This window comes from Thunnus albacares, chromosome 7, assembly GCF_914725855.1.
Source record: "Thunnus albacares chromosome 7, fThuAlb1.1, whole genome shotgun sequence".
NCBI classification, from domain to species: Eukaryota; Metazoa; Chordata; class Actinopteri; order Scombriformes; family Scombridae; genus Thunnus; species Thunnus albacares.
Genome location: NC_058112.1, coordinates 26,857,229 through 26,872,871, shown reverse-complemented (window position 1 = coordinate 26,872,871; position 15,643 = coordinate 26,857,229). Strand labels below are relative to the sequence as shown.

At 39.7% G+C, this 15,643-nt stretch overlaps 1 protein-coding gene across 1 annotated transcript in view; it reads right to left on the bottom strand.

Moving 5' to 3' along the window:
* The window catches only part of LOC122985638 (unconventional myosin-IXAa-like), a 159,010-nt gene that overhangs the window by 73,854 nt on the left and 69,513 nt on the right, over positions 1-15,643 (bottom strand). Inside the window, exons 3-4 of the mRNA XM_044356466.1 lie at positions 5,841-5,935; positions 4,978-5,040 (exon numbers count right to left, since the gene is read on the bottom strand). Of these exons, the coding sequence (XP_044212401.1) occupies positions 4,978-5,040; positions 5,841-5,935 (158 nt within the window). The remainder of the gene's footprint in view (positions 1-4,977; positions 5,041-5,840; positions 5,936-15,643) is intronic.

Below are 15,643 nucleotides of genomic sequence, written 5' to 3'. Positions count from 1 at the left end.
GTGTCGACATTTTTCCCAGTTTACTTTTTATAATGTCGTTGGACCTTATTTCAATTAATAACTTGTTCTCCTCCTCTCCTCATGTGCTACCGCGGCTCATTTTTCCTTTTTCCAGTTCTGACGATAGCCCGCTGGAACATCCTGTAATTGGTCCCAAAGTCTGAACCATCCAAAAAATGTTTTCACACTAGAACTGAACCGAACCATGGTTCAGTTTGATCCAGACCGAGATCATCTTTTTTTATTGGACCAGGTTCGGCTGTTTGGTCTGTACTGTGGTCCGGGGGAGGTTTCACATCTGTAATTTTGGTTTGGATCAAACTGAAAAGCCCGAAAGTCCGGACCAAACAAGTTAGGTGTGAAAGGACCCTGACACTCATTTTTATTTGGGGACCAATCGCTCCACTGAGACTCCATTCAAAGCTTCGGAGTAGAGTACAGTGAAAAAACTTCTATCTGGAGCTTATTTCTCAACCCAAACCTGCAACATGTAACAAATAAGTCACACCTTCGACCTCGACCCGGTGGGGCTCAAGTTTCAAGTCAAACAAAGCAGCAGTGTGGTGGTGTGTGGGCTGGAGGTAAGGAGTTGTGATTAGCCGTGACAAAGGCTGGAGCTCTGGCCAACGTGCTGAGATGTAATTCTATTACAGCTGGAAATGAGCTTGTTCTCTGCACAGGGACACTTAGTGCCTGATGGAGTGGTGGAAAGTTATAAAGCCCAGGGAGAATATTGAGGAAACCCAAACTGTAATTGGTGGATGGGTGGAAGGATGTTTTCAACTAAAACTTGTGTACAGTTACAGAAGTGGTACTGGGACCTGAAAGTAAGCAGTCAAACACAGGAGATATGGTATTAGTGCTGTTTTAACTTACTAATAATACCTCTACTACAATGTTTAGCTAATATTTTCATAACTGTCATGGCTCCTGCTTGTAATAGTCCCACTTTGGGTTGGACAATACATTCACAACTCTACCCCCCCCAAAAAAACTGTGAAGATGCTAAAATATTACTGTTTTCTTACTGTATTTCCATGTATTACAAACATTTAGGTGAGTAATTAATGGACTCCACATTAAAAAAAACCTTAAATAAACATTTACTAGTAACGGACAGTGAATGAGCCACCCACATGTGGGCTACAATGTTAATTCAGCCTACATTTGTTTACATTTTTGGCAAATTGGCCCGATAAAAAGTATGCTGAACTAGCTATTAGCAGTTCCTGTTGGCAACGTACCCATGGATATACAGACAACTATCCCTGAATTACTTTGATACCGAAGAAAACGGAAAGATGTGATTATTCCCTGAGCGTCTTTTTTGTACGATTTCTAAGTGGATTTATGGATGTTTATTCACGATGGACATCGAAGATAATATATTCTCGGAAAGAGTAAGTCACACATGATCTAAAAACATGTGTATCATTTCTGTGTGTTCAGATTTGACTGAGTTATGACTCTGAGAAGGAGTATGAATTTTGACGGAAATTGCGGCAATCAGGCGCTAAATTACGGGTTGTTAAGTACCTCATCTGCCGCCATGAGCCGTGTGTCACCTTCCGCTACTGCTGCTGCTCCAACTGATGAGGTGTTGATAAAATCAGAACCACAATGACTAACTTCCTGGTGTTTTTAGGACATCTGTCTCTTTCACCCTAGGCAGTATATTTGCCTCATATCTCTCTTGTTTTTTTTCAGTGCGGCAATTGTCACACAGTCATGAAAACGAAACAAAAACCAGTCCCCTTGACCCCAAATCACCCTTTGCTGACCTGCTACAAGGCTTAAGGCACCCATTTGTCTGCAATGATTTACATATTCAAACCGTTATCCCGTTACTAAAATGTTACTATCACACAACTGTGTTCATGTGGCCTTCACTAAAAATACAGTATCATTTCAGCGTGAACTCTGAGTTTGTGGTGATGAACATTTATCTGGTCTCCTGACTGGAAATGACCACAAGCTGAGCTCACCGTCAACTGCTCTCAGTCGTTCTCTGTTTTTGCTTTTTATGAGTCAGTCTTGAAAAAGTTCAAATAGGTACAATAATGTAACTGCACATGTCTGACATATGGCTTAAAATTGTTTTGCTGCACTGAGCCAGAAACTCTGAATTTTTTACTTCATATCCATTAGCTACTCTTTCACCTGATTTAATGAACCTGCACCAAAACATTTAAGAAGACTTTGCAAAAAGTAGAATGTGTTAGTTTGTGACATCAAGTGACAAAATACTATTGCAAGAGTGCTTGTTTTTTTCCACTTTATATATAAGATAATCATTTGACATTTTTATTGCCATTCTTGCTGTGCTTTAGATAAGAAGATTGATAACATTCTCATGTCTGTTAGCTTAGTATTGTATCGTCCCTCAGTAAGAGGACAACAATGAGATGTTACCCAATTTTGCTGGCAAATTATTAGTGACAACAACACAGGCTACTGTGAGCTGTAACTGAAGCCAAAACAAGCTGTGCCTTAAATTCTCTGAACTAGCGTCTTGCTTAGCCTCCTGAATATCTCACTCTCTGTACTAGCAGGAAGAAAAACAAACATTCCCTCTGACTCTTTGACAGTCACACAAATCACTGTCAAAGCTAGTTGGAGTGATTTACAGGCTTCACAGCTTCTAAACTGACATCAGTCACACCCTGAAAGTCTCAGTAACTTCAATTACGCAGTCCTTTTATCTTATGTAATATCTCTGACAACAGTGATATCTGTAACCTACATTAAACAGTAAACCTTAACATGTCACCTGAGCAGCCGGTTAGCTTAGCTGGAGACAGGGGGAAACAACTAGCCTTTGCCGAAAGGTAACTATAAATACACCTACCAGCACCTCTAAAGCTAACCTAAAGTTTAAACAAGTATTTTCCTAGAGTCTCCACTGGTTGCCTGGTAACCTAACAGTGATGCCAGGACTTCCTACCATTGGACAGAACCAGGCTAGGTGTTTCCCGCTATTTCCAGTCTTTGTGCTAAGCTAAGCTAACCAGCTGCTGGTGGTAGCTTGAGTGGTATCAATCTTCTCATCTAACTCCCAGCAAGAAAGTAAATGTGTGTATTTCCTAAAATGTCAAACTATTCTATAATAGTTTTCAGTTTTCATTCGTCATTACTGGACATCTGGACAATTCTGAAAGCCAGTTGAAAAAGTTAGGCCTGGTGACTCTTGATGTTATCAGTACATTGTCAGTATACGCTACTCAGTCCTTTTATAGTTATTACAGCTACAACTACTAATGATCTTCATTTAGTTAAAACTATTAACACATGATATGAATAACTAACTAACTGTTAGCTAGCACAGTCTCTACTTGTACTCATAATTTCAGACAGACCTGACTGGCTGAATGACATATCCTCACTCGGACCATTTTCTGACTTCACTCCCATTCTGTCAAACTGCAGAGTCATAAAGCTCGACAGCATCGCTGGTAAGCTCAGCCAGTTCCACCTCAGTGTTTTTTTTTTTTTTTACTACACTGAGGTCGTACAGAGGCAACCTGTCAAGGAACAGGCTTTAAAATTTAAGATAGTTTGCTGTTTATCATCAGCCTGCCTGCTCCCCCACCTCTCTGCTTCAGGTCTGGTCTCTCTGGGAGGTCCTGTCTTTAGTTTCTACCCTATCTGTATAGCCGCCAGCGCCTGTCATCAGGTGAAATACAAACTCCAGGCCAATCAGGGTTAGAGGGATTAAATGACCGTTGGAGGGTTTTACATTGTTTTATTTTCCTCCCCTGGCAAAGCGGTTATGCTGGTAGATTCAGCTTTTGGCTGTCGCCAGGGAGAGATGAGTGATATGGGGACAGAAACGGTCAAATACAGAAAGCATGTGTTGACTTAGAGAAGAAAAATTTTGAGGGATGTGGGTATAGGTGGAGACTCCTACATGTAATTGCAGGCATGAGTGTGTGTGTGTGTGGGTGCGCGCATGCTGTCTAGTGCATGAATAGAAACAAGAAGTGAGAACAGACAGTGTTGTTATTACATTAAACTTGAAACATAACTAATCTCTATTGTATAAATATATATCAAAGAACTGCATATTTTCACGTTCTCTAGGAACTGTCCAGATGTGTAATTAGTCAAATTATTAACTGGCAAAAATGATCAAACTCAGAAGGAAACCTGATAGTTTGCAGAGTCAAATGAGCAAAGGGCAGAGGCCTATTTCAGATGGACACCAGATATATACTCAGTTGCAGAGGAAATGGAGGCTATTTCAGTATTGATTTTCTTCGACGAAGAACACGAGAGCACACGAAAGATATGGATTTGACATCTTATCTCTCAGACAAGTGGAAATACGGTTCCTACTGATTCTCATTTTTGATTTCTTAGATTATTTATGGATGCACCACATCACCCACTGTTACTTCTGTTTAATCATTTAGTTTTTTTTACTGAAACATACCTGAAAATTCTTTGAAAAGCGGATTAAATTCTTTTTCACCCAGATTTTATCTCCATACACACCCAACATTTGGGTCAGAAAATGTGTAGAAGTTGCAGATGCACTACTGATTACTCCTATGAAAGTAAAAAAAATAACTACTGTGCTAGCATTGCAAATAGGATCCTTAAAATGAATGTATTGATTAATTTCTGTTTTGCTTTTCACATGTTTCCATATTCAAAAGAAATGATGTGCCATTCTGTATCGTCAAACTAAAATCTAACATATGTGGAGCCAGGGACAAAATCTTACCAAGTGAGCATGTTAGAAACCAAAACACAAGAAACCAAACACCACGTTAGCGGGCCAACTAGGGGAAAATATGTCAACACACAATCTGTCAGATGTACCACTGATGAAATTATCAGTACCCGGTAAAACTTTTCTCAGAAACTCTTCATCAGCCTGATAAAAAAAAACACATATATCATCTACAAATCCAGCTTTCATCCAGATATTCATCACTGAGTTGGTGAGTGTGGATCTCTGTCGTCTCCTCTCACCTCTCGTTGTGCTCCTGGTAGACCAGACGTGATTTCTCCAGCAGGTATTTCTCCACATAGGCTCTGACAACACCACAAACAAACACACACACACACACATACATACAGACAGACAAAGTTAAAAGAGACATTGAAGAGAAAACTCCACTGCTGCATCTCTCATAATAAGTCTGTTGATGTTAAGACAACAACAGAGAAGAGAGCAGAGCTGCAGACTCAAGTGATTGTTAAGACATAAAGAAACTGAAGAAAGCTGCAAATATGAAAACATACAAAACAGACAAGAGAGACAGTTAAATTTAATGTGATTTTAATAAGTCATGAAATGAAACTCAAGAAAACTTCATGGCTGATTAATAATGTTTCTCAACAAGGAATCAAAGTATTGTAAACCACAGTTATACATTTACAATGTGGATTCAATCAATACCAAATGTTTTTTATTCATTTATTACATTTGTTAATAAAAAACAGTTACTACATATTGAAAAATAAACCTTGTAAACCAACCTCTTCATGTACCAATAATAAGTAATAATAATAAGATTTGAAATGATTTATAAGTCACAACTCAACATAAAAATTATAGATTTATTGTAATGATTTTATCTGATCAATGAAGGATAATAAATAATAGTTATTTTTAACAAACCATAACCTGATGATTAATAATTATTAAGTGATTATGATTCAATCAGCATTTATGAGAGATTAAATGTTTCCCTCCATCAACAGATGCTGGTTGGTCTACGACTGTGGATTTGTGAGTTGCATACTTGCAATTTCTAATTATGTGTTTCATATACTACACTATATTTTATATTGCGTGTGTGTATGTGTGTGTGTGTGTGTGTGTGTCTCACCCCCTGACAGTGCCACTCTCCTGGTAGTTGACCTGGATGAACTTGCCGAAACGGCTGGAGTTGTTGTTGTGGGCCGTCTTGGCGTTCCCAAAGGCCTGAGGAGAAAATGGAAAGAGTCACCTTCAGGTCAACATATCAGCATAGACAGGAGATGATTGGCAGGTACGGCAGCGCTAGACTCACACGTCTTCGCTTAAATAGAGACTGAGGACAATTTCCCGGCTTTCATTGTTAAAACTGAGTGGAAACAATTAGAGAGTTTTAAAAAAACAACCCTCCATTGCACAACCAATACAAACTCATTAGGGCGGTGACGTGCATTTCACTACGGAGGAGAACAGGGGACAGCATCGTTTCCCCAGACGATCAGTAGGCGGGGAGATTTGCCAGACTGCAGCAGTGCTGACACTTGATAACACTCAAGATGAAAATGTCTGCAGCACTAATGCATGAAAGAATAAGTCTTTAATACCTATATGTGTCTGTTTTTCACCCATATTTCATCCTTTTGATGTCACATCTACAGGCTCTTAAAAATACATCTGCACATGATTGTTATGATGGGAACTGAACTCTGAACCAAAGTGAAAAAATGTGTTAGGAGCAGAGGCAACAGCTACCAATCATAACGCTGCAACATAGGTCATGAGGCTCAGGAAGGGGCCCGCAAGAGGCACAAACACACACACACACACACACACACACAAACACACACACACACACACACTCAGACACGTCAACCATGCACTAAACTGCCAAATTCCTATAAAGGCAAACATGCTGCAGAGCTGAAAACAGACAGTCACGACTCATGGGAGTCTGTGTTTCTGCCAACACACACACACACACACACACATACACACACACACAGGAGTCCATCATTAGAAGCCCCTGGAGGACTCATTCAGGTTCTCATTAGGGGTCTGATGGGCCCCAATGGAGCTGGTTAGAGGAGGAGGAGAGGAGAGGAGAGGAGAGGAGAAGTAGAGAGACAAGGATGGAGAAAGAGAGACTTTTGAAGAGACAGCAAAGATGCTGAAGAAGAAAGAAAAAGAGGGAGCAGAAGAAGGGAAGAAGCAAGATCATCCAGGACAGAGGAGATGACGAGAGGAAAAGCAGGAAAGAAAGAGAAATGAACAAAAGACAAGAAGAAAATACAACAGATGAGACGAAAGAAGATAAAAAAAAACAAACATGGAAACAATCAAGAGATGAGATTAGGAGGTGGAGATGATAGTAAAGGAGAGCAAGAAGAAAAAGGAAGTAAACAAGGACAAAATAAGAAGGAAAAAGGAGGAAGAGAGAACACGGAAGTTGGTAAAAGGAGACATTAGCGAGGGAGAAAAACATATTTTTATTTTTCAGCACCACAGTTCACAGAAGCAGCGGCGAAATTTCAGGCTGATGCAATCAGTATTTTGGAGTTATGACAAATGACTAAATAAGAACCAGCAGAGAGAGGAGGGAGAGGAGGAGGAGGGAAGGGAGAGAGAGAGAGAGAGAGGGAGAGAGAGAAGTGGGCGTTAGATAATTGATTGTGGCTGCTGGGTGAATACTACAGCTCCGGAATAACACGGTTAATAAAAGTAAAATCCTGCTTTTGAATTGGGCTTTGATCTCTGAGATGATTCATTCAAAAACACCCTCCCCCCAACACCACCGACCTGACACACATTTAACAGCCAAATCAGGACAAACCAACTTTCATTCTGTGTCTCTCGCTCCTTTTTTTTTTTTTTTTTTAAGTATTTATCGCATGTTTTTTTTCTCATTTTCCGCTGCTCGTCCACCCTTCAATTCTCCTGTTCTTCTTCACTTCCAAACCATCCATCTTTCTTTTCTCTTCTTCACCAGATCCCTGTTGGAGCTTTATGAGTCCTGCATGGACAGAGACACATAGTGAACCACGGAGAGAGAGAGAGCGAGAGAGCGGAGGACTGGCGGGGAGATCTCCTTCAATTCCCTCAATCCAAAATGTAAATCGAAACTGTAATTCACACGATAATGACAGAGCTTTCATCCTCAATAATTTCTGGATATATGAGCCTCTTCTGTGGCAAAATATTTCCAGTTTTGAGTTTTAGAGGAAAATCTACTTCCTGAGATGATTGAACGGAGAGTCAAATGAGCCCGGCTCGGATGGAAACTGTCAATGACAATCAAACCGGCGCGGGCGGCAAACAGAGAGAGAGAGAGAGAGAGAGAGACAGGGAAGACATGCAGTGTACTGGCTTTCTGCATGTTTGCGTGTGTTTAATAAGATTAAGTTTATAAAAAAAGATGCAGTGCAGTTAAGGGTGTGCGTGTGCTGCATGTGCGGATGCATGGCATGCTGCGTGCAGTTTGTGTGCGCTTTGTGTTAAGTGTGTGTGAAAGAGATTAATGAGCAGGGCAGCAGTGTCAGTGTGATTTAGTGGTGAACTCTGCTTCATGGTCAACGCCTGCTGTGACCACAGCACAGGAAAACACACACTGTGAATTGGTGATTACTGTCTGTGTGTGTGTGTGTGTGTGTGTGTGTGTGTGTGTGTGTGTAGCATGTTTGAGTGTGTGGACAGACCAGAGGTGAGTGAGAGACAGAGAAAACAGCACACAAGAGAGATGGTGGCTGAGATTAAGAAACAAAACTAAACATAAATTTCATTTCATTTCAAGGTCTATATTTATATTCTGGGGCTCTACTGGAATATCTTTGCATGATTTACAGTTAAAAACTGCTTATTTATCTTATACTGGTCCTTTATGCAGCCCCTCAGCTCAGCCTCCGCCTGAAACAGGCCGTTTTAGCTGCTGTCTCTTTAAGGCCCCCCTCCTGACGAGCCCATTGTTTTCTAATTGCAGCTTACAGCAGCTCAGGAGGCAACATAAACAAACAATAATAGCAAGATTTCACTTCTATTTCTCTCTTTTTTTTACTTAACTTTACTTATATATATATATATATATATATACATATATATATATATATATATATATATATATATATATGCATGTTATCTTTATGTGTCAAATAGGCACAATTTGATTAGTTATATATATATAAATAAATTAAATAATCAAAATGTACTTATTTGACACATAAAGATAACATGCATGTGAATATAATACTGTCCAACTTTTAACACAAAACAATAATCTCAAAAATTATTTACGACGGTATTTTCTTCACATACACAGTAGGTTAAAGGATAGGTTCATCATTTTTCAGTCTGTCTTAAATCAACAGTCAGGTGTCCATATAAACACTGAAAGAGGTTTTTCCTCGCTGTAATCATTCCTCCTGTTCATACTGGCTATTAAAAGATCCCCTTCAAATGTGCTTTCAGTGTAAGTGATGTGGGGCCAAAATCCACAGAGTGTCCACACAGTCATGTTGTGCTAAAATGCATTTAAAAGTTTATCTGAAGCTTATATGAGGCGTCAGCAGTCTGAGTTAGTCATATCAAGTGGATATCTGCCATATTTACTGTCTTCTTAGCCTCAAATTCCCTCCTTGTGTTTCCTTGTTGAGCTGCGATGGAAGTATAGTAACAAAGAGGGACTTTGGCACTAAAAAGACTTTAATGCTGAAAGATATCTGCTTGATTTGACTACTTTTGAAGCTTCATATTAGCTTCAGATAAACGTTTACATATATTTTTTCACAGAGGGAGGCTTGTGGGTTTTGGCTCCCATCATTTACATTGTAAGTGCATAATGAAGGGATCTTGTAATGGTCAGTATGAACAGGAGGAATCATTACAGCAAGAAAAACCTATTTCAATGTGCATTTGAGCACCTGACTGTTGTTTCAAGACAGAAATGAAAAAAATGTGAACCCGTCCTTGAAGTAAATCTTTATTTTCGACTTCCAAAGCTAACATTTTTTAATCATAATTATTGTATTTGTTTGTATCATGGTCTACAGTATTTATGACAGGCATTCATTACAACACAGCTGTTGTTTGTTATCTTTAAAAAGAAGATGTAGCCATCCAAAAACAAGAAATACTGACTGGGTACATTTTTCTGTTCCCATACTAGACTTAAAAGACTGAATTGTCATTTGAATTTAAAATTTAACATGACTCAATACAAACTGAATTAACCCCAACCTTGTTTGCATAGCCTGTGGTGCAATATGGAGTCCAGAAATAACCCACTACAGTGTATTAAAAACAGCTCACCACAGCGTCCTTTTACACAAATCAAAGATCCAGCGCTTTGCCGGCCATATGTTACATTTTATGTTGAAGCGAATGTGCTGACCCTAAGGCTTAATCCTGCTGTGACTGTGTGTATATATGTGTGTGTGTATGTGTGTGTGTGTGTGTGTGTGTGTGTGTTTGTCTGTCTGTCTGTGTTTAAATCCAAATGGCAGCATTGGCTTCATATTAACAGTATGCTAATGTATGCTTATGCGCCGTTAGCCCCCGTGGGCTGTTCCACGCTGTCACATTACGTTAGCCAGTTGTTTCCTCCACTGCTGCAGAAAAGCTCCGTCCTCCCTCAGCCTCGGAGGAAGCAAGCGGTGGGTGCTGCTATTTCTGAACAGGATTTATCTTGTTAAGTGTTGAAGGGAGAGGGACAAAATTGGAGCTAGTCTGTTAATTAGCATGTCAAGACTTTCCTCAAAGCAGGGGCTAAAATCAGCTCGAATACTAACGCTAACAACCCGGTGCTCTCGCTTTCCCTTTTTCTTTCTTTGTCTTTTCCCTCTCATATGGCGGCACTGTTTTCACATACTGTACACTCTCAAAAACCATTAGGTGACCTAGATTATGAAAAACAAGTGGAGACGTGCTAAAACCACTGCTGGGCTCACTTCCATTAGCTGTGTTTCATGGAGGGCTGAGTGGTTAAAATTATTGATGCTGGCGGCAGCAACTGAGGCGAAGGTGGCTGCTTTTTTTTTTTTTTTTTTTTTTGTCGGTTTGTTTGAATATCGGAAGGAGCTGATATAATTTGGGTGGGGGGTGCGAGGGAGTTGGGGGGGTAAATTGTGAATGAAAACATGGCCAGCAATTTAATTTTTGACCTTTTTTCTTTGTTTTAGCCATAGATATAAAAAAAAAAGTACTCACACAGAACACGTTCAAGGCCAATAATCAATGTTGGAAAATAAATAGGCTTTTTCACGGCTGATATTTTAACTTGTCATAGTATGAAAAGCACCAGTGTCACTAATAACATTAACGATTGGCTTTGTTTAAAGGACCAGTGTGCAGGATTTAGTGGCATCTAGCAGTGAGGCTGCAGATTGTAACCAACTAAATACCCCTCCCCCTCACCTTCCCCTTCCAAGTGTGTTGGAGAAACTATGGTGGCCTCAAAGCTCTCTAGAGTGAGTGTTTGGTTTGTCCATCCTGGGCTACTGTAGAAACATGGCGGTGTAACATGGCGGGCTCCGTGGAAGAGGACCCACTCCCTATGTAGATATAAAGGGCTCCTGCTATGGTAACGAAAACACAACGATTCTTATTTTCAGGTGATTATACACTAATTAAAACATGAATATTACTCTTTTAACACTCTTTTATTCCAGATTTTAAATTGCAACGATTTGCTTTTTTTCTTTGTCATATTTGACAGTAAATTGAATATCTTAAGGTTTTGGACTGTGAGTCAGACAAAAGAAGCAAACTGAAGAATCAATGTGGCTCTGAGAAATTGTTTGATCAATAATGAAAATCCCAGTAATTGTTAGTTGCAGCCGTAAACTGATTATTAAAAGAATGACTATTATACAACCACAAGTGTCTTTTAAGGAGTACAACACACTATCTTGAGTGACAGCTATGATTCATACCTTCTGCATGTGAGCTAGGGCTGCAACTAACAGTTATTTTCATTATCAATTAAACTGCAGATTAATTTATCAATTAGTTGATTTATCATTTAGTCTACGAAAGGTTAAAAAAGTAGTGAAATGGCATTCACAATTTTTAAGAGGCCACAGTGATGTCTTCAATTTGCTTTTATTGCCTGATTGACAGTCTAAAATGTTTAGGTATTCAATTAACTGTCATATAAGACAAAGAAAAACAGCAAATCTTCACATTTGAGAAGCTGGAACCATCAAACATTTGGCATTTTTGCTTATAAAATGACTGAAACGATGAATCTGTCACACAGCCAATTTTAGCAGCACATTTTACAATCCCACACAAAACTCACTTGCTGCAGAGACAGTTTCCTGTTTGGACACAGAAGGTTATTTTTGTCTCATGTAAATTTTGTCTTTAAACCAGCAGGTACTGTAGGCTCAGTCTTCTTCCGCCAGTTCACGCTGACAAAAACCAAACCAGAAACCAACGCTCTGCATTCAGCCTGTGGGTAAACAGCTACACGGTCTGTATGCGGAGTGTCAACCAGACTTATACACACACACACACACACACACACATACAGCACACTGGCATTTTCTAGGGAACACATTGAAATATTTCAGTAGCAGATACAGTAAATGCCATCACTTACACACACACACTCTACTGATCACAGGCTTTGTGGGAGACACTAACCCCATTTACTGCTTCATTAAACATCTATAACATGACAAGAGTAGACTGCCAAGTTACACTGCTGATACGCATGAACAGTTAAATGCACACATGCACAAATATACACACACACACACACACACACACACTAAATTGCACTTTTGACAGCTTCATCACTGGTAAAATAGCCGATAGCTCTCTGTTAGTGTCAGACAATTAGGGCTAGTTTCATTACAACAATGGAGAACCAGACAGACAGAGAGAGAGAGAGAGAGAGACTAGGACACTTCAACTCATTCAAATTAAAGAAAGAAAAAATATTCATGAATGTATGAAAACATTCAAGGGATTTACTGCAAGCGTGTTACTGCCCTGCCCTCTAATCAAAGGCTTCCTCTTTCAAAGACGTGTTCAGTTGTTGGACTTATAGCGAGTGTTTACGCCAGAGAAGCTAATTTCAGCCCACTGGGCTGTTATTAAAGCAGACGTCTGCTCCTCAGTGTTTCTCTGCCCTGCGAGCATGTTACAGTGTGATGAAAATACAGGAAGTGACAGACACAGAGGGTTGAGGAGAGGACATCTGGCTAAATGAATCTACCTTATAGGCTGATACTGTATGAATATTTTCAGTGAGTACACATAAAACAGTAGTAAGTAATCAGCCTTCCTGCGGATACAATACATGAGTTTCAGTACCAATACCATAAGTATACTTTTTTCAATTACCTTACTATAATAAATAAATATAGCACATTTTTCTCAAATGTTACGTGTTGGCTAAACAAAAGCAGCCACACAAAAACTTTTCCTAAATAACAAAGCCAACTATTCTCATTTAAATCAGTTATCTGATCAAAAAGTAAGTAAAGAAGGGAGATTTGATGTGTTTGATGTTTTGGGTTCTTTACATTTTTCACTTTATGTTGCTGGCACATTGTGGTTGGAGCCAAAAATGTATTGAGGTTTGATGCAGTAGTAAGCCATAGTTATAGTATATGAGGACAGTTTTAGGAAAGGTCAAGCGTGGAAAAAAAGTATGACTAAAGGCACCTTTAGATTGTGGGGCGACAGCGATTGTGTAAGATTATTGCACTTCACATTGTATTAGACGCCTACAATAAAATGTCATCAGACTGTACGATATCAATTTAAGGCATGTCAGACTTTGCACTGAATGCACGGTGAATCATAGCACTGTATTGTGATATACTGTAAATAGAAGGAAGTATATGAAAGTAGTGGCATATCATCAGCTTGCATCATCCATCTGTCATCGTTTTTGGTTTTGGAGAGAACATATTAAAGAGAAAGAGTGTGTTTTCCTGATAAACTTTGTTATATAATGAAATTATATAAGAAAGCGTTATGCCGGTCAGTGCATTCTGTGCCGTTTCATGTTGTACTCTGATTGATTTGTAGTTTGATGTGGGCTGTAGCGGCAGTCACATTGTTAGAAATCGGTCCTACATTTCCGACACTGTCAAAATCTTCCCTCAGGCTGTCTTTGGTTGCCAAAAATCAAAATGTGTCGTCGGGTGCACGTGTCTCACGATGCGATCTAGGGCACGGTTTCGGATTGACAACCAAAGATTTTACCTTATCTGTCTCTCTCACTATTATCAGCTTCCGTCTTAGACAGCCCACAATCACACAGTGTAGAGCACAGTGTGACTTTAATGAAGTTACTCCCAAGTTGATGGTTAGGAGAGTTCACAAGATAAAACAGTGGCATTGAGATAAACAAGATAATGAACAAAGCATTAAAATAGACATTTCTGAAACACAAAATTATGCTTTTTTTTTTTTTACTTTGCTCAAATCTCCCTTCTTTGAAGTTTTACTCATTCAAGCCTCTGAAACAGTGAAACCATCTGTCACTCTTTGGTTGACATATGAAACATTTGACGCAGGGTTGTGAGTAAGCATCGCTCGGCTATGAAAGGTCACGAGCCAAAAAGGTCTGTGAGTCGTGAGTAGAGTAAACAAAATGGTTTCTATTTTAATTTCTGTAATCACTAGGGGGGGAAAACTGAGTTTAAGGGAACTGAAAAAAGGCAGAGAAAGAGTAAAAAGAGACAAATATAGTCCTATACATGCTGTAAGTTCGGGTTTACTGTATCTCATCACGTCTGTCGTTTTCTATCCTCCTTCCCCCGTGTCTTGTTGTCAAACAGCATCTGGAACGGCAGAAATGCCTTGAAAACAATCTTTCAGAATGATTTCATGCTGTGTGGATTCCCCAAGAGGGCCATCTGAGTCTGCTTTTAGACCCAAAGGAGGTTTTTTTTTTTTTGGCTTTACTACCTCCACATTCACAGAGGCACTCAGAGAGATGACATCACATCGCATTCCTCCGCTAGCAGGTGCAGCTCGGCTTCACATGACAGGCTGAGAAAACAGAGCGTGTGTGTGTGAATTTGCGGTTTGAAGTAGCTTCGTTGCCAGCCGTTCCTCTAGGTGTGCGGTCAGCCTTAAAATACACACTCACACGGGAGAGCAGGTGCCTGCAAGGAGCTCTGCACTACGCAGCAGCGGGCCGTAACATTCATATGATGTGACACATAGCAACATTGTGTGAGTGTGTGTGCGTTTGCACTCAGGTGCACTACCTCCTCAATCTGTTTAAGACTTGCTAAACACCGAGTTTCTAAAACTACTATCACGTACGTCTGGATGTTCACAAGCCCTCATTAACTGGACTGGCTGGTGTTTGTCACAAGCAGGTGGGAGGCTGACTCATAACTGGAAGTTTCTGTGCTCGATCCTCTGCAGGAAGAGAGAGGAAGGACGCTGGTATCACTGCCAAAATGCCTCCTCACAAGGCACTAAACTAAGGCCGCAAAGATTAAGGGACAATTCTTCCATTGCCACTTCCACTGGCTTTATAACCTCCCCTGTAATACTGGGCAGAGAAGAATGTGCAGATTTATGACAAAGTAGCAATCATATGGCTCTAGTCAGAGAACTGAGTATGGACCTGCAAATAGGAGAGCCTACCAGAGGATGAAGTGCCAACAATTATCAGTTCAGAATTTAAAGTATTTAAATCATTTCAGCACTACATTCACATACAACTAACGTGAGCTTTTAAAAAGCTAAACTGGTGGCAGAGTATTAATGTCTTTACTGTCAAAATTCTGCTATTATTATGATTTTTGTTCTTTCTTTGTAATGTGAACACACGTTGAATCAGTAAAAGCCTCACTGTCTCTTTATAAAACTACTTATAAAACTACTTAATAACATGAAGAGAGGCAGCCGCTTAAAAACATCACGTCATCCTGTCGCTGCACCAAAATACTCCAGGAGTAGTGCTTCATT